At 42.0% G+C, this 26242-nt stretch overlaps 1 protein-coding gene and 1 long non-coding RNA gene across 3 annotated transcripts in view; one reads left to right on the forward strand and one right to left on the reverse strand.

Moving 5' to 3' along the window:
* The window catches only part of KCNQ5 (potassium voltage-gated channel subfamily Q member 5), a 277904-nt gene extending 260807 nt beyond the window's left edge, over nucleotides 1-17097 (reverse strand). For both annotated transcript variants that reach the window (XM_059842615.1, XM_059842614.1), the window contains exon 1: nucleotides 16679-17097. In XM_059842615.1, the coding sequence (XP_059698598.1) occupies nucleotides 16679-17034 (356 nt within the window). In that variant the 5' untranslated portion in view covers nucleotides 17035-17097. The remainder of the gene's footprint in view (nucleotides 1-16678) is intronic.
* On the forward strand, nucleotides 21-15549 carry LOC132325379 (uncharacterized). Its single transcript, XR_009485927.1, has 2 exons — nucleotides 21-252; nucleotides 10555-15549. It is a non-coding gene; the product is annotated as an uncharacterized LOC132325379 (long non-coding RNA).
* Nucleotides 17098-26242: the final 9145 nt, after the last annotated feature.

Genomic DNA, 26242 nt, shown 5'->3' on the forward strand with positions numbered 1-26242 from the left:
CCAACCAATCAAACCATAAGAAATGCAAACTATGCTTAAATTAAGCAATAAAACACTGCAAGTTGCAAGTTGTAACATATTAGCATACACCACACTGCAAGGAAGAACTCCACAACAGGAAACAGGTTCAAAGTATATTTGTACCCAGTACTGCTGAGAGTATCTTCACAACTGTGACTTTACACAACTTGAGTCACACAACCAACTATTCCACACTGAATATTACAGAACAGGACTAAACATCAAATGAGGGTAAGTACTCTAAAGCAGTGATACCTTTAATTATCTTTTTAAACCTTTATAAATGCAAGGGTTTTTCATTTGATGATCATACCTCTTTGTAGACAATCTTCCAGACAGATATAGTTTCTTTAATGACATAGAACTGGTACAAAACCAGACGCAAGTAACAGATCATGCTGAGAATTTTTCATTTTACCTTATGGTAAAATTATGAGATCAGGCACTGCATTTTACAGTGGTCCAGGGCAGGTGGACAACGGGCCAAAGAAATGACCACAAAAACCCCATGCTTCTCTAGGACTGCACCCAGAAACATCTCGAAGACAGCAGGTGCAGCTGAGCTGTTTTATTTTACTCTTTCAAAATACTATGCAGGTAAGTTAGGTAAATCAACTGGACCAAATACAGTCCCAGGGATTTCAAAAGAAAATATATTTCATCATGAGAACGTTACAGTATTTATTTTCATGCCTCAAGGGTGTTATTAATAATTAGCAATTTACACAAAGTTGCTAGAAAATGCACAAAACAAACCAATAGATAATTCCTCAGCTATTTTCAACTTAAAAGCTAAAAATCAATGCTAACCATTACAGAATGGTCTGAGAACTATAAAGCAATTACAGTAATTGATAACCACTGCATTCACAGGCAACGGTATCAGCAATTAAAGGATAGACCAGAAAGTGATCCATGCCAATTTTGAGAACTTTCCATCAACAGCTGCTGTTCCATAGTAGTCCAGTCATTTGACTAACTTGTAAGGTCATTTTCTAAATGGGAAGTGATAAGTCTTAAGCTGGAGTTGCAAGGAGTTCTCTTAGTTGACAGCTATGTGCCAAGCAATGTGGCAATAAATTCCAAGCAACGGGACAACTTAACATCAACAGCATTATATTGATACACGTGGGGTTTTAGATTGATACTATAAAGAACAGCCTTCATCTATGTTCATTATGGAGCAAACTCTGCTATTAAACACTGCTTTGCACAAAGGCTGCAAACATAACATACAATCAGCTCTCAAACTAAAATACATTTAAGAGCTATTTGAACAATTGAAGTATTTCCTATTCATTTTACATTAGAAAGATATCCAGATCTCTATGCCTGCAAAAGAACAATCATTTTCAGAAATGAATAAAACCGTATGTAACAATATAGGTTATTTTGTACCATATCATTTTCCAAACACTGGTTACTTTTGCAGCAGTATTTCAATGGCTACTTTTCAAGACAAAGTATTTTGCCACTTACAGTCTCTGTTACTCATTGCAAATGATCAAAGTAAAAATGTAAAAACACTGTCTGCAGCATACTGTGATACATTGCAGCTGCAGTGATTTACCATATAATACACAACTGCACAAGCAGTCGCTCCTGAGGAATGAGATGACACAGGGTTTTCAAATTTTTTTTTTTTTTTAATTACACAGCACTCTTACAAAATTCAAGAATAAGAAGATAAAGCATCCTATTACTTTACAGGCATTTTGCTTGAGTAAGAGCTTCTGGATTGAGCCTGGAATTAACGGCTAGTAAACAGCTTTAGGATTTGGCCTGCCGTTTGTACCTGCTAAAGTCTTCTTTATCCAAAAGTATAGAGTTTGACTCAACAAAATATAAATCATGTTCTCTGCTTTCATTAATGTAGACAGCACTTTACGTCAGCGCTTTTATATATACATATATATATTTATAAATAACTACATGCTTGAATGCATCAGAGAGTTTTCTGAAAGCCAAAAGAGTGTGAGGTAAGTTCCAGGATGGTGCTGAAACTTCAAAGGAAATAAACCATGGTGCTAAAAGCTGTCCTCTTTTCACCCTCAGCATGGTCCACGGGGTCCTGTTACAAATGTGACTATTAGTAAGCCTTTAGGTTCCAGTTCCTTTGTCCTCTGAGGGACAACTTGAGTTAATCAGAGAGCACAGAGGTAATAAAAGATCATAAGTCCCTTAGGAAATCAACTGGGCACAAGCAAAAGAAGAAAAAAATTGACTGGCAGAGTAGCTAAAAAGCCACTCAAATTGAAGTCTTATGTCTTAATTTTGCGTGGTATATTAGAAAACACCTATATACTCAAAAAAAGAAAAATAATCGTTTTTTCACCTTTACATTGGAAAAAGAATTTAGAAACACTTCAGACTCAAAAGTTTGATATGACTCTCCATATGAAAAGAAAAAAAATCCAGTGGGTTTTGTTGGGTTTTTTTTTTTTGGTTTTTTTTTTGTTTGTTTGTTTGTTTTTTGGTTTTTTTTACAATTTCAGTTTTCTTTTTTCCCCTCAGGATACAAGACCTGGCAGTCTTACTTGCTATGTCTTTGGGGAAGACAAAGGTTTGTTTTGAGAAACATGTATTGAATGATTCAAGGCAGAACTGAAACAGCAAGCACAGTGGACTCAGCCTATCTAGACACCTACCTGCCTTGATACATATATCAATTTATACACCTGTCATCCAGAGGTTAGTTTGTAAGAGAGAAAAACTATTTAAGACACTTAGTTGCAAAGATCTGGATTGCTGCTTCATCCAAGGTCATGAGAGAAATACTCTTTTTCACTCCTGTTTTTGAAGAATTTGCACATAATTTATACACAGTTTTAGAGGTTTGGCAGAATGTCCCAGAAGACACAGTGATGATATCACAGCAGTATGACCACTTGAAATTAATTAAACTATCTCAAGAGCATTAAGTCCATCCTTATTCCATACTAGAGACTGCAAAAGTATATATATGTAGAGGTATGTTTTGGGACAAGTAGCTTCTTAAAAACATACCTGGAAATGAACAAACTACTCCAGCTCATGTGTATCTTTCTCAAAGATTGTCAAGCCCTCAGATTTTGACTACAACTTGTTTCAAAGAACCCATGAGACTGATTTCAGTATGTTATTCCATGTTATCCCACTGACTGTTTTCCCCGTACTTTTACCAGTCTCTACCAGCAACTTAATTTGGCAGTGGTTTTAGCTCCCAGCCTCACAGAAAATTGTAAAGCAAGGTGTATCTTTAGCACTATTAATTCATCTGCATCCTAGTTTCCCTGCTGCATGCTGAGAAGCTGTGTTGCCATTCTGCTTGTTCTTCCACCAGTCATCCATTTCTCTAACTCAGTACCTTCAGACAAAGACAAACAGTACAGGAATGAGACTCTCATCCACCATGTGATAATTAATCTTCATTAAATTGTTAAACAATGAAATTCCTAGCTCATGAAACAGTTCAGCATCTGCCAAAATAAGTGTCACTTTTAAAAAGTGACGGGAAAATAGCACATTAAAGGCTTAGTTACAGTTTTACTGAGGTTGGGTTTAGTTGCAGTAAGTTAGAAGTACACTCTAGTTTACTGTCAAGCAGTTCATTAGCATATAAGAAGCACTTGTATCATTTGCTGCTGAGGGTGTCAGACCTAGCAAAAAGGAACAGTTCCATTTGTTGTTTCCTTCTACTTAATGAATCATGCAAAGCTGACTTTCTGGTTTGTTATTCACTTATAAATGTATTTTTAGAAATTAACTAGCCAGATACTTTTTGCAGCTATTAAAAGTGAAGACAAGTAACTTTCTCCTCAGGCAAGGAGGGAGTAGTAAGAGGATCTGATGAGGAGCAAGGGTTGTACAGCCACCGGGATGAGTACACAGAGCGCACTGCTGAGTCCAGACAGAAGAAGGTTGCAAGAACTGAAATCTTGAGAGTTTTAATAATTTGAGCTGTGGTGATAGGTCATACCTTTGAGATATTAGCTCAACAGAGATCATGTATGGAATTATAAAGGTCCATCACTAAAATGATGACTGGGTTATCACCCTGCATAAAAGACAATGACAAACGCTGTCTGCAGTAATTTAGGAAAATGCAGGATTATTTAAATGCTTGGATTATTTAATCATGAACTTGTATATTCTGCATTTGTTACATGAAAGAAATTTGCAGATCAGTAAATGACATCCTCCAGAACTGTACCTCTATGTGCCACCATTTTCACAAGGTGTCCTAACAATTTTCCACTGTTTTTCATTATTACTGTTTTTAATCAAATTAACATGCTAATTTTTGGAACATTTAATGAGCAATTCCCAGGGCTAGACTGCAAGACAACAATTCTATTCTCTTGCCAGAAAACAGTATGAACTGTATGCGTAATGATTTGTTGCCACCACCTGCACACCCTCTAGAGGTAGGGAAGGCAGCCCTCAGCTGGAAATTAATCCACAGATCCATGCTTGGAACAGCATAACCTGCCAAGGTCACATATCCATTACAGTATGCCTCACGTTTAAAGACAAGGCCGAAAGACAAAACTTTATTACTGAACCTTCTCAAAATACTGACTGCAGCAGATACCCTGTGGGGTCATAAGACATGACTGTGATACACGCTGGACAGGGGTGAAGGCAGTCACTGGTTCACTGCAGGATGCTAAATATAGACTGGGAGATGAATGGGCCTCTCTAATATACCGATCCCATTTCCAAAACCAAAATACACTTCAGATCTCTTGATCAGTCAAGAGATCTCTCTTCTGCAAATTACTTCCAAATCTTTACAACTGTTCACATTTTCAGCTGGGATCATTTTAACTTAAGTCTTACTTCATAGAGATTTTATACTTAAGACAGAGAAGAATACAATTTTGTCACAGATTAATAAGCTTGAAATACACCATCATAAAAACACCACCACATGATTTCATAAAATCATACTTACATAAATGAGCACTCTGCTAGTAAACTTTATCTTTCAGGTAGAGCTCATGTCTGAAATGTCACTGTTTTATCTTAAGATATCTGAGTTTTCAGTCACTATCCATTATAGTATTTAGCTCCTAAAGTTTGTGATAAAGGCAACTCAAAAAAATGCCATGACCTTTCATTGTGGTGAGATAATTTACAGATATGGGCATATGAAAAATCCTGGAGAGCAAAATCATACAAAGGATTTTTCCAAGTAAATACTTTCCTCCTGACACTTACTGGTGTGGTATTGTGCTCAGTTCAGTACAGTTGCTTCAGCTACATCCTTCCCATTCATGAACATCAGCAATAACAACAATTAATCTAATATTAATATACTTTTAGATGTCTTTTATATTTCATGTGTATTAACTCTGTTATGGTTTCAAGGAAAAATTCCCTGGACAAGAGTAAGACTGACTGAGTCCCTTTCTGCAGAAAAAGTTCCTGAGGACTGCATTTCTCACCGAGTTTCTGAATTCCAGAGGGTATTTCAGATGCATCTCCCCAGGTTTTCCTCCAAGTGTAGACATAGCCATGCTGGAGGTCAGACACTGGACTGCATCTTGCTGTCCAGCTGCAGCCCTTCCCATGAAATGACCTGTAAGAGCAGCTAAAAAGTGACCTCAGCTCTAGCAGAGTGGACCCAAACAGGAATAAATCAGCTGAGGCTCAGCTTCAGCAAGATTTACATGAGTATTTGCCAGAGGAAAAGCAATAAGGAACACAATCAGGTAGTGAACAAAAATCTCATGTTGTGATATTTCCTCAGACCTGCATACAGGGTCAAGACCTCAATGGAAGAAAAATGTAAAAGTCAATACCATGTTTCAGTTACATATAAATCCAGTAGGTTGACTCATACTATCACTTCAGCTTTATTTCTGCAGAAAACAGGTAAAAGGGGGGAAGAAATATTAAAAACATATTATTAATAGAAGACAAGCATATTTCTAAACTGAAAGTAATACATAGTATCAGTCAAGTACTGTTACAGTCAAGTAGACATTCCTAAATTCTCCCTTCCCTCAATGACTGTGTTCCCACCTAGGTAACTCCTTCTGCCTCCACAGTGCCACAAATGCTCTCACCATAACTCTCCCCATGTAATATCTCCAAACAGCAAAACCTTATGCAGAGTACCCACATATAACATGGTGGCATTGAAGATTTCATATTAGTCCTACCTCTCTCCACTTGAGAAGAATTTCTCAAGTAAAACTAAAGAAGCTTTATAAAATCTCTGTACTTCAGATGACTTTTTGCCACCATCCATGAAGGAAAGATGGAGCATTTATCACTGTTTAGTTTGATGGTTTCTAGTAATTACTCTGTAAATACCTAAATCTATTATTACACCACTAAAAAGTATGTCTACAAGAACTTTCAGGATGAAAGTCAAAATTCCTTCCAAGAATATTTGCAACTCAGGACCATCATCTGTCTCATTGTTGCCAACAATAACCTCTCAACTCTAACACCACACCCAGCAAACAAATTATTTGCAAAGACAAATTACAAGTTTAGTCAGCAGTCAGGGTGACCTTTCAGGAAGGATAACTCCCTTCCAGACAGTATCTCCAGCCATTAAATGAAATGTCTATTTTCCAACCTTAAGGGGAAAGAAATATGTTTGCTTGAGCAAATTGTATAAAATTATATATAAGTTCACAACATCCCCAGACATTAGCAAAGCTGTCTGTCTTTTATTCTGAATTCTGCTTCATCTTCAGTCTGCAGATGTGGTTGGGACATATCAAAGAGAGAAACATGCACAGATTCATCAACTAGAAGCTGAATAAGTCACTTGAGGGCATGCACACTTACTGTAACTAACCATAGCTGCACCTGAAGTGTAATGGAACCTCCTTGAAGCAGAAACATTATATTAACATTTCTAGTAAGTGTGGCCAAAGGCACAAGAAAGGCCTCTTGAAGTGAGGTGGGGGTTGGTCTCTTCTTCCAAGCAACAAGCAATAGGGCAAGAGGAAGAGGCCTCAAGATGTGCCAGAGGAGGTTTAGATTGGATGTTAGGAAAAATTTCTTCACGGAAAGGACTGTCAAGCATTGGAACAGGCTGCTCAGGGAAGTTATTCACTTCCCATCCCTAGAGGCATTTAAAAAACCTGTGGTAGATATGGAATTCAGGGACGTGGCTTAGTGGTAGATTTAGCAGTGTTAGATTTATGGTTGGACCACATCATCTCAAAGACCTTTCCCAACCTGATTGATTCTGTGATTTGATGTTTCTAAATTCTCAGAACTCCATTCAGAGGGACAGGTCTAAGAAAAACCCTCCCACTGCCAGCATAAGCTCTTCTTTCCTCCCTGTTGCAGAGATACCTGCAAGTAGCTCGTTCACACGCAGGTTTACATTTCCTGCCTTCTAAACAGATCCTTCTGCACAGAGCTGCAAAGAGCAAGACCATGCTCCTTCCTGTGGCAGTGATTCTTCTGGTACATGTGAATAAACCTGACTCTACAGATAGATATCAACTGTAGAGAGATGTAAACAGAAAAAAAGACTTCTTTTCTCCTAATGAATTTAGAGACTTCTTCTGACATCAGTCAGCATAACTTCCTTGGATGTAAAAGAGTTTTTCAAGATGATGAATTCACTGCATGATTTTTCTGGAAACATGGAAATTTCATTTTCTTCAGTACTGGGCTACCTGATGGGAAGAGGACATCACCTGCTTACCAGCCTGGCAGTAGTGTGGATATCATGCCAGCCTCATCAAGCCAGCTTCAACTGAGCCATCACCTGTCATCTCTCCTGTGACATGGCACTTTCACTCTTAAAAAGATGCACTTACAGAGACTTTTCATACAGAGAGAGTGGCCTATGTTTTAGAACTCACTGCCAAGGATCAGTAGCCCTCCATCTCCACCACCTACAGAAATGCATCCAAAGCACTATTTCACCTTAATTTTCACACAAAAGACCCTCTCAAGTATGTCAGGACTCTCATCCAAAGGCCCAATATTAACTTTTAAGTGCACTACTCTCACAAGAGTTTCAAAGGGAAAGATTTGTGCATTTACTTCTAGATACCATGGGTATGGATGAGCTTAGGCCACATAAAGCAATTAAATTTAATGCCCTAGGAGAAGTTTGATGCTGTTTCTGACTGAATGACCTCAAGAGAGTGTGCAAGTGTTCTAATCTATGACACAAGTGAAATAGGAAGTATCTGAATGTGTTCAGTAGCATTTTTTTTCTCAAAGCATAAAGTTATTCTCTTGGTTTGATCATATTTGACTCCTGGCACCAGCCTTCCTTATGGTTCCTTCTGTATGATATCAGGTATGACTGCAATAGAAGAATTAAAACTCTACAGAAATCTCAAAAGGCATTACTATATTTGCTTGGTCAAACTATGGAGTCTCAAAGCAAGAAGGAAGCCAAGACAAACAGGAATATATTGCTTAAATCAAGACGTGGGCAGGTACTGAACTTCCTTTCTTCATTATTTCTAATCAGTTTAAGAGCATGATTCATTTGTTAAACTTCATTCTGTACAAGTGGGGAGAAAAAAGTGAATTACCCATTGAATGCACAATAGAATAATGAAAGGAAGCTGCAGGTACTTCATGCTTTTGAAAATTATTCACTCTTCAAGAAAATCCTTAGAGACATATTTATGTCCATCTCTGTTAAGGAAAACACACACATTTATGTTTGAGGATTTTCTTGGATGAAGTCCAAGCAGAAAATTTCAGATATGCCTGGCTGGAGGACTGTGTCCACCTCTGCATCACTGGACCAGACTATATATATTAAGAAATAATCACACAGTCTTTCAAGCAGAAGACACTGTCTGAGACTACACTTCAGTGCCCCAAATGATGAACGTTTTGCTGAGCTTCCTGTAACACAATTACACTGCAACTCAGATAGCTATCACAAGATAAATCTAATGCTCAACAGAAAATTGAAAATATTTCTTGATTAGGTGCAGCTGACCTATAAGACAGCCTTTGAACATTTAACTAATATCTTTAAAGGAAGGGGGGTTTTGCACATGAAAGGGCAACTCCTTAAAATTATTTTGCAATTGATAAACTGAACAGTTCAAGAATTTTCTACCTTAACTGACCTGTGGTGGCAATCCCTTGGGTAATCTACATCTGCTCTCTTACAGGAAATCTGTAAAACCAATCTACAAAAAGAAATAAAAAATCTTGCAGAGAAAACAAGGAGAAAAAAGAATTGCAAGTTCCCCCAAACTCAGTATATTTTATATATCACATGTTTACAAGTGACTCTTAATGCACCAGCATTAACTTAAAAACCAAGTATGCATGCTGTATTGTGTTAATGGTGTGAGAAATGGTATGAGTGCTAATGTTAATGAGAAAAAGCAACATTTATTGTGAAATAAAAACATCTGCCTCAGTAGGAATAACATAGTAAATTATGGCTACTATGTATACATAAAGATTAAAGATTTTTTGTTAGATAGTATTATTCATGCTTTCTACTCCATCTTCTCTACCTGAGAGAAGAAGACTCTGTTTTGCTTCAGTTAAAATCAGTTGCAAATTTAATTAATTTTCACCTCTTATATTAATGAAAATATGAGCCACATAAGAATGCTAAACACTTGGCAACTAAGTTTTACCTTTGAATTAGCAAGAAATAACTACCTTACAATAGTGAGATTTATTTGCATAGTCAGCAGTTTACGTTGTCTAGGAATAAAAGGTTTTCCTTCTATAGATCTTCTCCATAAAAAGAAGATTAATAAAGTAACAAACCATGTCCTTTTCCTTTCCACTGAAAGAATTATGAAAAATTTTACTGCATTTTTATGAGTATCATTAAGTATATTAATTATGCTTATTATCATGAATAGGAAAATCACTATTATTAATTAAATAATCATTGGTATTCCATTTAATGCTACAATTATTTGAAATTATTGTGAAATATTAGTTCAATTGTACTTTCATCCAATTCAGGAGACTAATTAAGTTGCAATCAACAGTAAAACAGGATGAATAGCTATTAAAAATATAGTCAAACTTGGAGCATGCAAAGAGCATCAAGTCTGAATAGATGCCATGACCTATTTTTGATTTTAAAAAGTTGAACAACAGAGAAACACTAAAAAGTGTCCAGTGAAGAAAGGTGTCTAGATCATTTAGATACTGTTCAGGGCCTACTTTGAAAATCTGTCACATAAATACTCTCTCACAGGCAATTAAAATCTTTATAAATTCTTCCTTTAATTCACTAAAACCACTCCTCCATTGAGAACACATATTTAATGCCATACTAGAAATTCATATACCGTCCCTTAGAATTAATCTGTAATTTTGGGGCAGGTTCTTTCATCACATGAGACCACGGAAAGTTTCCCAAAAGTCCCCACATCCTACAAGACGCTCAATAAAAAAGACAAGAAATGCCTCTCCAAAGACTGGCCCATCAAGAAAAATAGATCTGAGATAGGAGTCTCATCCCTGCATATAATGCTCATTGCATGGGTTTTGTGAAAGGAGAAAAAAATACAGCAAAAAGATAATTATAAAAAAAACCTCTCAACTCATGTTTTGCTTTAACAGGAGGAAGATTCTGCTTGCAAAGGTTGCAGATTAATTTGAAACTCCAATACTAACCTACTATCCACCTTCCTTAACACAATTCCTAATCTCATTTAAGAAATAAACCTTATGACAAATAGGAGAAAGTCCACATGCATGAACTTTCCCTGATCTAGTTCTTGGTGACTTTTTCTCAAAGCAAGCCTTTTGCAGTCTTCTTTGTAGAAAGCTGTGGATCTATTTTGATTTTTATAGAAAATTAGTTGCCTCCCCTGGATCACCATTCTTGAGTCAGAAACAAATAGGAAAATTTAATAGATCAAGCCTCAAAAAATAAATGTGAAACAGGATTTTATTAAGGTAAGCATAAACATTCCTGATACTTATCTACTGAAAATCCTGAGGTGGAAAATAACTCTCCAACAACAACAACAAAAGATCAACAACAAAAAAATCCCCACAACAAGAAGAAAAAAATAAACAACCCACTCCCCTCCCCCCCCAAAAAAAGAACAACAACAACAAATAACCAACAAAAAACAAGCAAAAATAGAAGCTAGATGTTATTCAGTGCCTGTGACACGGTTCCAGGAGAGGTCTGCTGTCCATGAACAGCACCAGGAAAGAGGAGAAATGAAGCACGGCTGAGCATTTAATCTTCTCTACCAATCACAAAGAAGAGGACAAAGGTTTTAAAGATTGTGCCATCTCCACTGCTCTGGTCAGTACACAACGACTGAGATAGAACAAGGAAATACCAGATGCCACCATAAACATCCATGAGCACAGCTAAGGGAAAAGCAGATATCTGCACATGGTGCAGAACGATCCCAGGTATCCATTCAGGCTAGGAGCCCACTGTTTGGGTGGCAGGCCCAGCAAAAAGGGCATTCCTGTGGACACAGCAGGCTGAGCAAGGCAATAGCATGCTTTTATCAGAAATAAGGCAAGCAGCAAGAAACTACATTGGAAGACTGGGACTGGCAGGCTGAGAAAGTTTTCTTCTCTACTCAGCATGGCTTCACACGCTAGGGCAGTCAGTTGTGATCCTTCCCAGCTGAACCAGGATGTGAAGAAGACAGGGGAGATGCTGGAGAGCAGCCATGATACTCAGGAGCCTTGAGCTTTGTCTTGGAGCAGTTGATGGAGCTGAGCACGTTTGGTCTGACAGAAGAGGGATCTAACAGGTGACCCAGTAGCAGCCTACATCTGCTTGAAGGTAAATCAAAATGATTAAGAAGCCAAATCCTCTCAGCAGTGATAGAACATATATAAAGGGACAATGACCATAAATTGCCACTTGGGAGGTTCAGGGTGGCTCTTCCATTCTTCCCTCCCCATGTCAAACCCCCTCTTTTTTCAACAGGCAGGTGTTGCAGATCTGCAGATTATTCAGCAAGGTGGTGGGATTTTCATCCAGGGAAGTTTAGGACCTGTCTAGGCAAAGCCAGCCCACATGACTGGGAAGAGTGTATCTCCCAGTTGGACTGGGTAACTTCCTAAAGTTACTTCAAAACAATGTGTAGGTGAGAAATATGCACATGGATAGAATCACAGACAGCTTCAAATGCAGCAAATCACTGCAGATTTATACGGAAGGGCATCTAAATATCCACTTTAATTCATTGTACCTGAAAGAAAGTGCCTACTAAGGTTTGTGTGCTACAGTTAAAGAGTTTTAAATTTGTATCTCCTCAGTATCTAATAAGACTTGATTTGCTACATATTTATGTTGTCAACACTATTATTTGTTAATTGTGAATATCATGGTGTTATTTGTTTTTACAAATATATAGAAAAATATTGTTACCCTAACAGCAGCAGATCCTGATTCTGAAATGGTCTCTGAAAAGATGAAAGCTGTAGAGCTACCCATAAAGCACCTGGAACTAGTTCATTAGTTGCCAGAAGATGGAAAAAAAGAAAGAGATAAAATCATTTCTCCAACTTCCAATAGCATGAGAACAAGCAAGTCCTTTGGGTGTTGCACATGACTGGTTTTCTAATCAAAATATGGAGCCTCCATTATTACACCAAGGATATGGTGTGATGCAGCTCTGTTAGCAAAGACCTGCTGGTCAATAGCCATCCTGATCATTACTGAGCTATATCCTTCCTCTGGAAGGCTAAAATAGCTAGTTAAATCTTTGATGACATAATTACATCTTTTCCAGAAATAATTTTTCAGTCTTTTTTCCATCAATAACGCAAAAGACAAGAATGAAGACAAGAATAATACCATACAGGTTCTTGCAATTCACCTAACGCTGCATCTTTTCTTCTGCAGTGGCCAGTGGGGGATGTCCATGAAAACCTATCAATACAGGCCATGCAACCTGCCACCATCCTTGTGCACACATCCAGATGTGTAATTTGGAATTCAGAAGCTTCCAGAGCAAAAGTTGGTAGCTTTGTAAAGAGAACATCCCCACAACAAATGTCAAAGACTTCTGTATGGAATACATTACAAAGAAGTCAGTAAGAAACAAAAACTTTATTACTCCTGAAATAAATCCAACATGTTAAATTAGGAAAATTATGCAACTAATTATATCCTACCAGTATAAAAAGTATCAAAGAGCAGTATTTTTTTCTGAACATCTCATGCCATCTCATTTTCAGAATGTCAATTAAGAACAAAAATAATACAAAGCCCTTGTGATAACTGAAGATGAAACTCAAGAGTTAAATTTGCAACAAATCTGGAATTCCCCTTTGATCACTCTAAGGCAATGGCTGTACATTTTTATCACACCAAACAAGCCATAATAAACTGCAACAGCAATAACAGAAAGAAATCCAGTGACATTCCAAGACAATGCTTATGAAAAGTTGCAGTATCACAGCCTTTTAATGTAAGTATACGTTAAATATGCACATGGCTCCATGTGTAGGTGATGTGGTGCGGCATAAAGTGGTATCTGAAAAGAAGGTTTTCAAAAATTTGCAGGAAAGATCTTAAATTTTAATAGGAGTTTCAATGTAAAAAACTACTGAGGTGCACAAAAAAGGATTCAAGAAACATGTCATTTATGGCTCTGCTCCCCGGCACGACTTTACTGAAATCAAAGGCCTTTGCTCAAGAGTAACTTCTTCCCCTAGCTGCAGAAGTTTGAAAAATAGCTGTCTTTTCTAGAATCTGGCAGGTTTGTATTTACAAATAAACTAACCAATTGACTTCTGAATGTAGGTCACAACACTCATTCCTTAGGTGGCTGGCCTATTTTTATCTTATTTGAAAGGGCAAGAACAAAAAAGAAGAGCTAACTGGACATACTTCTCCGATCTGAACTGTTTCTCCCTACAGGAGTGATACATTAAAATATCACCAATATCACCGCAGGAATGATTTCTGATTTGTAACAAATCTTCAATTCCCCTGCTCTTATTTAAAAAACAAACACGCAAATCTAAACTGATAGATCAAAGCCTTTAGAACCAAAACTCTGTAACAACCTTTGCATTACTTCAACCCGAATATCAGAGTGAGGTTTCAGGAGACCAATGATCTACTGAAAAGGTCTCACCCCAGATAGCCCATTCCTGTAACAGAAATAGTACAGAGCTATAACAGGCTCCACTGCAGTCAAGAATAGCTTAGCAGTGGTAGAAGCAGACATCTCCTCCACGTACTTTGTAATGTCTTTGCAACTCTAAGCTACTCGTCTCAAGACTTCTTTTTCCAAATAGGTGTGGCTTTTTTGTTATATTTTGGTTTTTAATTCTGTAAGAAAGTCTGTTTTCAAAGATGCAACTATATTCGATCAAGTGGCTGGAAAAAAATGAGCCTGGAACACCATAAATATTATCCTATTATCTGACTGTGATTAAATCAGAATTATACAAACACATTTAAATAATTTGTAGACTGTGGCATCACTGGCATCACTGGCAATAAGGATTGCTGTCAAACTGAAACCCAATGGAACTTCAAATGCACCTTAAACACTGTATCAGTGACAGATACTTTAAGGCAATAATATTTCTAGGTGTCTTATACTACAGTAATGTTTCTTTCACACAGATCTGTTCAGATAAAAGATGTAATGCTGGCATTACATTTGCCAAAATTGCCATTTGCAATTAAAAATTAAAACTGGCACTCTTTCTATGCAGGCAATTATCTAAACGCAGCTGGCAATCTTCCTTGTTTACAGCGCTGCTGTGTCATGACTACACTCCGTTTGGAAATTTACCACCTTTTTTTTTTTTTTTCCCAAGGTTTAAACTTCTCAGCTTTATTTCCAACTAGAACTTTTCTCGTTTTAAAGATTTCTATCACGACTCAAACAAAAAGGTCCAAAACTCTAATTTGCATATTTTGTATGGCAACTTCAGGCACTGACATAAAATGATTCCTAGTACATATTTTGGTGGTTGTTGCTACACTAATTAACATCCATCTAGGCCACAGGAAAACACCTGTAAGGATCCAGACAGCAAAATGTACCAAATAAATGCCCTCCAAGAAGAAAATTTTGGGTCTAAGAGCTGATTTTCAGAGAAAAACAGAAATAATGGGAAGATCCTCTAGTGGACAAAAATCCTTTTACTGAGTAATATATAACATTAAGCATATTTCTACTACTTGCTGTCTATAGTAATTGTCATCTACAAAATGAATCTATCCACAAAGTATCTTATTAATCAGACTGCCATGTTTTTGGCACCTTTTAACTTACAACAGCTGCTATTAAAGTAAGATTTGAGGGTTCCCCTACTGCTGGGAAAGGAGCACTATTTATGCTGTCAAACAGCTTTTAGGGAACAGTTGCTTTTTTAGCCAAGATGCTGCAGCCGCTAGCTTGATTTCCATGACTATCATGGAACAAATACAGTTACTTACAGCATATCAGTTAAATATTCTGAACACATCTGTTTATGGTGTGTTTCCAATAGTCAGACATAACAATAAATTGTATTATAACCCCAATACAGTAATGCTTAACTTCCTTCCTCTGTAACTGATCACTTTTCACCCATAAATATGATCCACTGTCACGACTCCTTGACAGACTTTGCCGCATGTTTTGCTCAGCCATCAAAAGGATTTTGAGTAGGGCCTCTCCCCCGAATACTACCAAAACCCATAAAAACAGAGGCTTTCTAATGAACTGAGGAGCATGGCTGACCCCAAGGATACTGCAAGCAGTGACACCCACGGGTCCGCTCGCACAGGTGTCCCGGGCAAGCCTCTTGAAGTTAAAGCAGCACAAGTTTCGCAGCGCGGTGACAGTACCGCTCTCCACTGAGCGATGGGACGGAACATATATTTCCCTCACGGTTTTTTTCAGGATGAGCGCGACAGGAACCATCACTTGCTAAGATCAAAGCTCAGCAGCGGCAGGCACCGGCGGAAAAGCCGCCGGCGCGGCGGCCGCTCGCTGCACCCTGCCCGCGGCAGGTGGCCGCACCTGAGGCGCAGCATCCCGCGGCGCCGCGCACCCGCGTGGGAAGGCGCCGTCACCCGCACTCCCTGCGAGGCGGAGACCAGGCGCGCCCGGAAAACACTCTGGAGGCAGATCCGAGCGCTGCAGCTCCGCGGCGGTAACTTTTCAAACCGCGCAGCGGTCGATGTCCGCTCGGCAGGACAGGCGCCGCGGGTACCGCTGGCGTGCCCACTACGCCCCGCCGTCCCGGGGAGCACACGGCAGCCGCCGGCACCCCTCGCTCCGTCTAATCTCGAGGCCGGCGTGCGGCACCAGCGGGAGCGCCGCGCAGTCTCCCCCGGCGCAAAGCGGCTGCCTCGGGCGCCCGGGAGACCAGCGAGCATGTGCTCCCCGCCGTACTCCCCGCCGGTTCTCTGCCGGTAAACCGAGCTTTCCCCCTATCACCTCCCACCCAGGGCTGCGCGGGATTTCCCGCCACCCAGGGAGAGCCGTGCTGCAGGTGGCAGCGGCTCCCGCGCCTCCGCTGACTCCTCCCGGCCACTTTCGGCGCGACTCGCGGGGTACCCGTCTTCCCCATGTCCCGGGAGGAGTGATGCCCAGGGACCGGAGGGGCAGGCGGGGAGGTACGCGCCGCGCCGTGCGGCGGGGCGCTACTCAGGACAGGTGTGGGCAGTAGCCCGTGGAACGAACGGGAGGGGTCGGGACAAGACAGGACGCGACGGGACGGGAGGAGAGGGGAGAGGGTCGGTACTCACACGAAGGCGTGATAGACGAAGGCCCATCCGCGGGGCCGCTCCAGCACGTTGTACAGGTAGTTCTGCAGGCGGCGGTACTTGGCGTTCCTGCGGCAGCTCGGTCCGCTGCTGTAAGACAGCGGCTTCCCCAGCAGGCTCATGCGGGCGCCGTGCTTCCCGCGGCGGCCCTCCCGCAGCCCGGCGGGGGCGGCCGCGCCGCCGGTGCCCAGGAGCAGCAGGCCGTCGCCGCGGGCCGCTGAGCTCGTCAGCGCCCTGCCCCGGCCCGACTCCACATCCTTCATGCCAGCTGCCGCGCCACTCTTCACCCAGAGCCCCGCGGAGCCGCCCTCCTCCCCGCCGCCGTGGTTGCGGGGCATGGCATCACCCCGGGCGCCGGAGCGGGCGCCGGGGCCGCGGCGGAGCAGGGCGCGGGCGGCGGCGGCCAGGCACCCCGCGGCAGCAGCCCGCAAGAGGCAGCGGGGGCCGAGGGTCTCCGGGCGGCGCCCGCGGGGCGCGGGGGCGCGGGCCACTTTGGGCGCCCGGCGCGGCGGGCCGGCCTGCGGCAGCTTCGCGGGGGACGCGGCGAGGGAGCGGGCGCCCCCCGGGGCGCGCTCTCCTCCCGGGCGGCGGGGCCCCGCCGCCGGTCCCCGCAGCGCCGCCCGGCGTGGCTCCGCGGCCCGGGACGGGGAGGAGGGAGGGAGGGCAGCTCCTCGCGGCTCCGGCGGAGAGGCCGCGGCTCGGCGGTGCCCGCCGCCACCCGCTCCCTCGCTGCCTCCCGCGTCGTTTGGCTCGGCCGGGCCGGACAAGCTGTTGCTCTCGCTCCGAGCGGCGGAGAAAGTCGGCGAGGCGGGCGAGCCGGTGGGGGCAGACGGGGGCCGCGCCGCCGGGAGCCTTCGCGTCCCGGGGCGCGAGCGGCAGAGACAGCGGCGGTGCCCGCGGTGAGGAGGGCGGCGAGCGGCTGGCGGGACGCGGCGCCCGCGTTCTACGCGCGCTCCCGGGAAATGTCCATGTAAGTCCGAGAAAGTAACAAAACTGCCGTAAGTCCCGGCGGCGGCGCGGGGGAGGATCGGCCGGCGGCGGAACCCCACTGCGGGCAGGGAGCGCGGCCGGCCCGGGCGGGGCAGCGCAGACGAGCCGCCGGGTGTCCCCCCGAGGGGGCGGCGCGGCCCGGCACGCCGCTCCGGCGCTTCCGCCGTGTCCCGGCCTCGTGCGGCGGCGAGACAGCAGATCCCAGGAGCAACGGCGGGCCCGTCCTTCCTGCGGGCTCCCCCACGGCCCCCGTCAGCTCCGGCCCCGGCGCGGTGCGGCCGGAGCTCAGCGGTGCCGCCGCTCGGTGCCCGCGCTGCGCCGAGACAGCGATGCTCCCCCTGCCGAGCGCGGCCCTTTTACGCCCCGCCGCATCAAGGTGAGCTTGCGGAAAAAAACACCACCCACCCCGGCACCCGCAGGCGCGGCCGCACCGCGCTGCCCGCCCGGCCGCCGCACCGCGCCCGCTTTGCCCCTGGGTTATCGGCCGTGCTCGACGGGCGACCCCCGGCCATCCCCCAACACTCCCCCCGCACCCGGCGGCCGCCTGCTGCGGGCAGTCGCCGCCCGTGCCGCTTCTGGGGCCGCAGCTCGGCAGCGCCGGCCGTCCCCCGGCGATGCCTGGGAGCCCCACGCTGCCCCGGGGACAGGACGAGCCATCCCCCGGCACTTCAGCACCCACTTCACGAGAAATAGCCGCATGTCACTGGTTTTGCAGCCTGAGCGCCACGATGTGAAAATGCGACACTAATTCCTGACGTGTTAATGAAAAACAGTAAGGTGTATGCTGATGTCAGGCGAAATTCAATAGAAACATTCAGAAATTAATTTTCAGGGTTTTTTTCTTTTGTACTGGCTAGTTAGAGGCCAGGCTCTTGAGCTTTGATGCAGTCTTCAACTCCCAGAAAAGAAGAAACTCACTTCCTGTTCTGGCAGTGAACATTAGCTTGCACCTCTGCTAATGCAGCATGGACACATCACCAGTACTAATTCATTGCTACAGTGATGCCATTCAATCAGGTGTCTTTAAATGGCGAGTTTAAGCTTCCTCCCGTCTGCACTTCACTTTCTCCTCCACTGCAGGCCAGTTCGAACAGGAACTTTCTAACATGTGAACCACAGTGGCCACTCAGACTCGTGATAAGGGATGGCAGAAACAGCACACATGTCAAAACAGATGTTAAGTAGTTGATACAACTATCCACAGAAATCCCATTAATATTTAAGCTTTCCAGTGGCACATATCTACTCTTCTTTCTTTGAATTGTAAATTGGGTTAGTTAATCCTTCATTTACTACTTGTTTGCATTTCCCTGGTTTGATATACACAAGTGTTTATACTCTTCATTTTTCTCATCCCTGTGTACTCATTTACAGCTGAAGATGTACAGCATGCCTTTTCCATCAGCCACTCCTCCAGAACCATGCTTAGATTTAAACCCTAGTGGCCTTAGTCACTTGATTTGAGGGCTGATACTCAAGTTCTGGAAAGCCGAACTTCAACTGAGAGCACATAGTCCAACCCACTGAGCCAGGCCTCTCTCCCAGGGGCACTAACCCTTGAGCTCAGTTTAATTGCTGGGGTGGGCAAAGGCACTGCTCACAGCAGCACGTGTGCATCACTGATGATAGGACTGAGGCTTTGAACTGAGGACCGGGCCAATAAACTATGAACATTACTGAACTCCAGTTCCTGATGTACTTTTTGTGATCCATTAAGAAATATTGTTATAATTCTGTGCCCTCTAGTGGTGCTTAAAATCATCAATTGATTTAAATAATCATAAGGAAAACAGTCTGTGAGCACAAGTTGAGCCAGTATTGAAATGTAGCCATAGATTCCAGAAGAACTAGAAGCTAACAAAAGTAATACACTTAGTGATTAATTATTTTATTTTTTACAGTGTGGGAACAAGTGTATTTTCCCATCTGCTATCTGTTATTAAATAAATCCTTTTAAAAGTATGTATTGTGAGAAGATTTATGGTAATTAATCTAATCCCTACTTGTTCATATGTCAGATAAACACGGCATGATCTGCTGGTTGAATATGGAGACCAGGCAGCTGCCAGCCCTCTGGCAGGCAGAGGGGCTGTGCTCGTAACAAAGCTAGTCCTCATCTAAGTATTTATTGCAAAATACAGGTCTGCATTTATAGGACAACAAATTCCCCTGATATTTTGGCTTCAGACTATATAATACCTCCAGAGATGAGTCGTGTGAAATTCTAGCATGTCCGCATGGTCCAAGGTCATACTAGGTTCAGATGTCAGTAAGAGGATCTACTTGACGAAATCTCCAAGGCAAGAACATCCCAAGGAATCTTGGCTTCTCAAGGCTGCAGGTACAGTATTTCACACCTGCAGAGGGACAAGGAAAATGGCCTGCTAAAGTGCAGCTTTAGAGTCACTATTACTGAACTTTATGGCAAATATCAACAACATATTCTTCTGGATTTTAAAATACAGGTTTCAAGATTGCATTGCATTTTCCAAATGTGTACATCAAATGTTACATATCCTGAGTTTTGGAAGGATCAGCTGATACATATAATCTTTTTTGATCAGGAACCAAATGTCACATATGTTTAGTATTTTAAGGGTTTTCTTTCCAAAAAGTTACTTTTGATATATAGTCTTACATCAGTGTTTCTGGTTTTATTTTAATTATAGAGAGGAAGCAATTTAAACAAAAGTGGTAGTCTCTTATTCCCTTATAGCATTTATTGTTTTTGCTGGAGCATGTACACTTCTAAGGCATCTACTAAGACAGTTCTGGGGTTAGCTACACTAGAATTTTAAGCAAGCCTTCACAATGACTAAATTTGAAAATAGGTAACAGGAATACTGAAGTACACTTGGTTTAATTATGGCACAGGGTAGATACTAATAGAAGAACTTTGTTACAGGGTAAAAACAAATAGGGGAAGGAAGACTAGCCATATTGGAGGACATTACCAGAGTGCAGGAGGCCCAGTTCACTGCTTTGCTCCATGTTCCCAGGACAGATAGGATCTGGAGCCTATCCACATCAAATCCAAAGTACCTGAGCATGTAGTTGCCTCAAGTCACTGACAGATGCTTACTGAGCTGATGAAAACCAGCTGAGCACCTATATGCAGCTTTTAATATTTATATGGATTTGAAGAATCTCTCTGTGCCTGAATTACATATCTGTCACAGGGGGTGGTAGCAATTTTTCCACAGTGAGAGGGATTGTTAACATAAATTTATGAAGCAGTGTAAGATGCTCAAAAGCAGCAAAAGAGGGAACAGTAGAAATCACGTACACACTGTGGCTATTTGAAGCAGAAAAGCAGCCAAAGTGCTAGCTGGAGGGCCTCTGTAGCAACACCTTGCAAAGGTCGGTTTACTGTGGTATCATGTTTTGAGTTTATTTGAGTTCCTTGTTAATAACCTTTTCCATGTTATATAATAGTGCAAGGTATCATGTATGCTCTAGTTTTGCATCTCTTTGTAAGATTTTTAGCTTTCTGCCTAATTGTATGGAGGAGGGGATACTCATAGCTGTTCTTGGTGACAAGCGTACAAGAGTCAGGAATAAGTTTTCAAAGCACATAGGTGGTAGGAATAATTCATTTATTATGTTGACCTGTTTATTGTGTAGCCTATAATACATAGTATGCACCTCCAGGAAAACCCAAATCAAGCATTAATATTGTCTAATAAACCATGAGCAAAATGTCAGATGAGGTGCGCAGCATGTTAGGATGCACATTTTATGCTGTCCAGTCAGCACATGGAACATGCTCGCAGCTGTTGCGGGGCTGTGATATTAATTTTAAAAGTGTTGGAATACATTGCACTAATATTCCAAGAGGTTGGGATACCTCCTGCAAGCTTTTTCACATAAATTAAAGAAGCAAGAGTGTCAATAGCATGAGGCATTCATACACTGAACTAGCAGAAAGGATGGCTTTCTTTCTCAACTTTCCCTTCTTCATGAGGTCACTTAACCCGGAACTCCAGGGAGTACCTTCAAAAGAAATTTAGTTTGGTGTCTCATTTATGTGTTGATTTTCGTGTTAAACTGCTATGAGGTGCGAAGTTTGAGGAAGATCTGCCCCCACAAACACCTGTCCTGTGACCAGACTTTCATTCCAAGCAGTCCATGTCTGTGTTACTACCAGAACAGGCTAAATTCGTCAGAAGACAAGACATGGGTGGTTCACTCACAGTACCCGTGCCTGCAGGTATGCTAGAAACACTTCTGCCTGGTAACTACACCTATAAAAACCAAGGCCAGTTCCCAAACTGTCAGTAATGGACACTTCCTCTGCCAGGAGCTCTTTGCTCCTTCCCAGCTAGAGGAACAATATGGCCTCCTCTCCTCACCTGGTAGTGATCAATGGCAGAAATTCTGGCCCTTACTTCTGTGCTGACTGGCCTGTCTGGAAAAATGTTCATTTTGCACCCTGACTTCTAGTATTTCCTGTTACTCATCAGATATTAATCCCCGATAAGGGAATTTATTCAATTGATTCTTACTTAAATAAATAGCTAAACATCACTCTCCATTTATAAGGCATACATCTCTGTAAAATCATTATCTGACCCCAAGACCTGCTCTCCTAAATAGCTCTACTGTTCATCTCCTTTATTTCCTCTTTTGCCTTCTGGTTTTTTTTTTGATGGGTTGTTTGTTTATTTGTTTGTTTGTTTACTATTTTGTGGCCCTTCCTTCCTTCCTTCCTTCCTTCCTTCCTTCCTTCCTTCCTTCCTTCCTTCCTTCCTTCCTTCCTTCCTTCCTTCCTTCCTTCCTTCCTTCCTTCCTTCCTTCCTTCCTTCCTTCCTTCCGCCACTTCCTTCCGCCACTTCCTTCCGCCACTTCCTTCCGCCACTTCCTTCCTTCCTTCCGCCACTTCCTTCCGCCACTTCCTTCCGCCACTTCCTTCCGCCACTTCCTTCCTTCCGCCACTTCCTTCCTTCCACCACTTCCTTCCTTCCTTCCTTCCTTCCTTCCTTCCTTCCTTCCTTCCTTCCTTCCTTCCTTCCTTCCTTCCTTCCTTCCGCCACTTCCTTCCTTCCGCCACTTCCTTCCTTCCGCCACTTCCTTCCTTCCGCCACTTCCTTCCGCCACTTCCTTCCGCCACTTCCTTCCTTCCTTCCGCCACTTCCTTCCTTCCACCACTTTCTTCCTTCCTTCCTTCCTTCCTTCCTTCCTTCCTTCCTTCCTTCCTTCCTTCCTTCCTTCCTTCCTTCCTTCCTTCCTTCCTTCCTTCCTTCCTTCCTTCCTTCCTTCCTTCCTTCCTTCCTTCCTTCCTTCCTTCCTTCCTTCCACTTCTCCCTCTGTGATGCAACTATCTGGACTCTCAAACAAGCAGTCTGGTGACAAAACAAAGCCATAAGTCTTGAAAGGTGCAAACAGACGACTACCACTCTTTATTCTAGCAAAATAAGTCATGTGAAAAAGTCATTTCAAAAGAAAAGAAAAAGAAAAAGAAAAAGAAAAAGAAAAGAAAAGAAAAGAAAAGAAAAGAAAAGAAGAGAAGAGAAAAGAAAAGAAAAGAAAAGAAAAGAAAAGAAAAGAAAAGAAAAGAAAAGAAAAGAAAAGAAAAGAAAAGAAAAGAAAAGAAAAGAAAAGAAAAGAAAAGAAAAGAAAAGAAAAGAAAAGAAAAGAAAAGAAAAGAAAAGAAAAGAAGAAAAAGACAAACCCAGAGTGTATACCGAGAACTGCAGAACAGTTTACAGTCCCAAACTGGGAATATAATACAAATAGAATAGAATATGAATGGGTTTTTTTCAGATAGAATGGTTTGTTTTCTCAGAATACATGGATTTTCAAAATAATATTCCCCAAAATACCTAGAGGTTCTGAAGAAAACATGCCAATCAAAAATGTCAATGTTTATTGCAGATTTTATAACCTAACACAATTTCTACATATGAAAAAAAATCTTTGTGATATTGTCTTCAAAAGTGCTTGTTTTCAAGCAGAAGAGTATAATTTGGTTAGCTTGCATGTCAGCAGTTCCTTCCAGCAGGCACGATAACAACCCACAACAGACTTGAAAAAATCCTGCAGGGTCAGAATACAGATACTGAGAAATTCATCAAGAGGATTTTTTTTTCCAGATTTCTAGCGCAGGAAAGTAAAGGTCTTGTTGTTTGGACTTATTTCTGGTTTCTTTTGGAATGGAGAAAATATTTTGTGAAAGCTTTGTTTGATCCCTAGAGTTAGCAAAATTCCTTTAAAACACAGTGATATCTCATCTTAGGCATCCAGAGATGTACCTGAAAAAAGCTGGTGGCAGATCAAATATCAAAATTTATGAGGTGTATCTCATTATGAGCTTTTCCTTTAAACTTCAGTGACCTTTATTATTTACCAAACATGGACTTCTGGCCATCTCTTCTCTCTCCCTCTCTGCACATCTCTTCCACTTGTACTATGGCAGCTCTAATTTTGAAAATTCCTATCCAACTGTGGCCTAATCTTTGAAGCATTGACATTTTTGGACATTAATATTTTAGAACCACCTTATTTTTTTTCTCTTCAGAAAATACATAGGAGCACCTCAGTCTTCACTTGATTCATCTGGAACCTAATTGGCATTTATGTTGTTTGTTTCTGTATACTAGCTAGTAGATAGTGGCGATGTGCTCACCTTTGGTGTCCATGGTCCAAATAATTTTAATAAAAGTCTGTGCAGAGTAGCATGGAGAGAGCCAACTGCTTCAGGTGCTCTTGCCTCCCCTTATACTTTAGAACTGCTGAACATCTCCAAGTGCTGCTCCTGGGCAGCAGAGCCATGTGGAGGCTGGGGGGAGCGCTCTGACTACTCACCACTGGGACAGGTTGGCAGCATCACTAATTTTGCATACAGGACCCAAGAGGAGATGCTGTCTATGTGCTTCTGGAGAGTTTAAAAGGTTCTGTGTTTGGTGCCGTGGCTTCTCTGACCCTCCTGTGAAGATGCTGATACACTTCATGTATTATTGAGATGGCCTAGTCCTATCATAGGAGTCTGGTTTCTGCTCTTGAAATAGGACTTAAAATTTTAGGGGCTAAAGCATAGAGTCTACTGTCATCTAAAGTCTTTCTGAAGTTCTAAGACGGATTTTATATTGTCTAAAGATCATCAGTTGTTCGTTTGCATACAAATTCTCCTGCACCTGAAGTTTCATTTATAGCAAAAATGTAGGGCTCAAAACAAATTATTGTAATTCATTGTAACTGAAGTAACATTCTTTCTAAATGACATTTAACCACTAACCTAATATATTCTGAAGGTGCATTTTGAAATTAAAAACAATAATTTACTTCCCTTTTCATAAAATTGTAAAGATATTTGGCCTTTTTGATGTGCTGGTTCAAATAATTTGACAGCACCTATGATACTCAAAGAATTTGTATAAGATGTGCCCTCAGAGTCACTCAGGTGACATAACAAGAACTTACTCATAAGCTAGAGGCACCACAGAAAGCAGCAATAGATGAGAACTCTGGCAGTGTGTGCTTTCATCAGTGTATATCAGAGGACAGGTTGGAAACCTTCAGTAAGAACAGTATGTGTGAGACTCCTTTCTACCACTGTGTTCCTGTTGAATTCAGTGAGATTCATTCCTGTCATGAGGTAAACCACAAAGAGATGGAGTCAAGAGTGTCTAAGGTCGACAGGGCCCTCAAGAGCTCCTGTTGGATGAGTAGAGACACTCAGTTGGAGCTGTTGGAACCATAGCACTTCAGAGAAGAATATCTTCTTTTGCTTCTACAGGCATGGCTAGGCACTTAAACATGTTCTTAAATCAAATCCTCTAGCATGCACTTCAGAAGTCTAAATCAGGACAAAGGTGAAAAACAAGAAAAGAACTGTTAAGAGAAATCTAGGTGATCTAGTGAGGCTGTAAGACACGAACAACAGTGAGAGAATTTACAACAGATAAGCAGGAATCATAAACATGGGGAATGAGATGATAGTTCAGAACAGGGTTTTTCCCCACAATGCTCAAAGGGATGATCTAACAGTATCACTAGAGAAAGGTTGGAAGTAATTATTTCACTTCAAAGTGGAACAAAATTAAAGCTGTGATATATCTAAAGCTATCTTGTTTTATGTATCCACATATATCATTGTCTACAAGGAAACATAGGAGCCAAAAGTGGGTTTTAATATCCTTGTAGGGCTGGAGAGAAGATGATTAAATGCTATAGACCAGACTTACTAGGCAAGTATTTGCATGAAAAACAAGATGTACAAATAAAGGCATAAGGAAAAACCCACAAAGTTTTACCATTAGGGTGAGCAGACACTGGCACAGGTGCCCATTTAGGTTGTGAAATCTCTGTCCTTGGAGTTTTTCAAAGCTTAGCAGGCCTCAAGGAACCTGACATAAACTTGCATTGGGCAGGTTGAGGTAGATGACCTCTAGAAGTTCTTTCCAATCTAAAATATTCCATGAGTCTAGATGACCTTGGGCAATGAATACTTTATGACCTACCCTGTGAAATAAAAACCCATTGATAAGTTTGACCTGGTCAATACTCTAAGGACACATGAGCATCTATCACTGCTGATACCCTGCCCCTGCTGCAAAA

Source organism: Haemorhous mexicanus, chromosome 3 (genome assembly GCF_027477595.1).
Source record: "Haemorhous mexicanus isolate bHaeMex1 chromosome 3, bHaeMex1.pri, whole genome shotgun sequence".
In the NCBI taxonomy this organism is placed as follows: Eukaryota; Metazoa; Chordata; class Aves; order Passeriformes; family Fringillidae; genus Haemorhous; species Haemorhous mexicanus.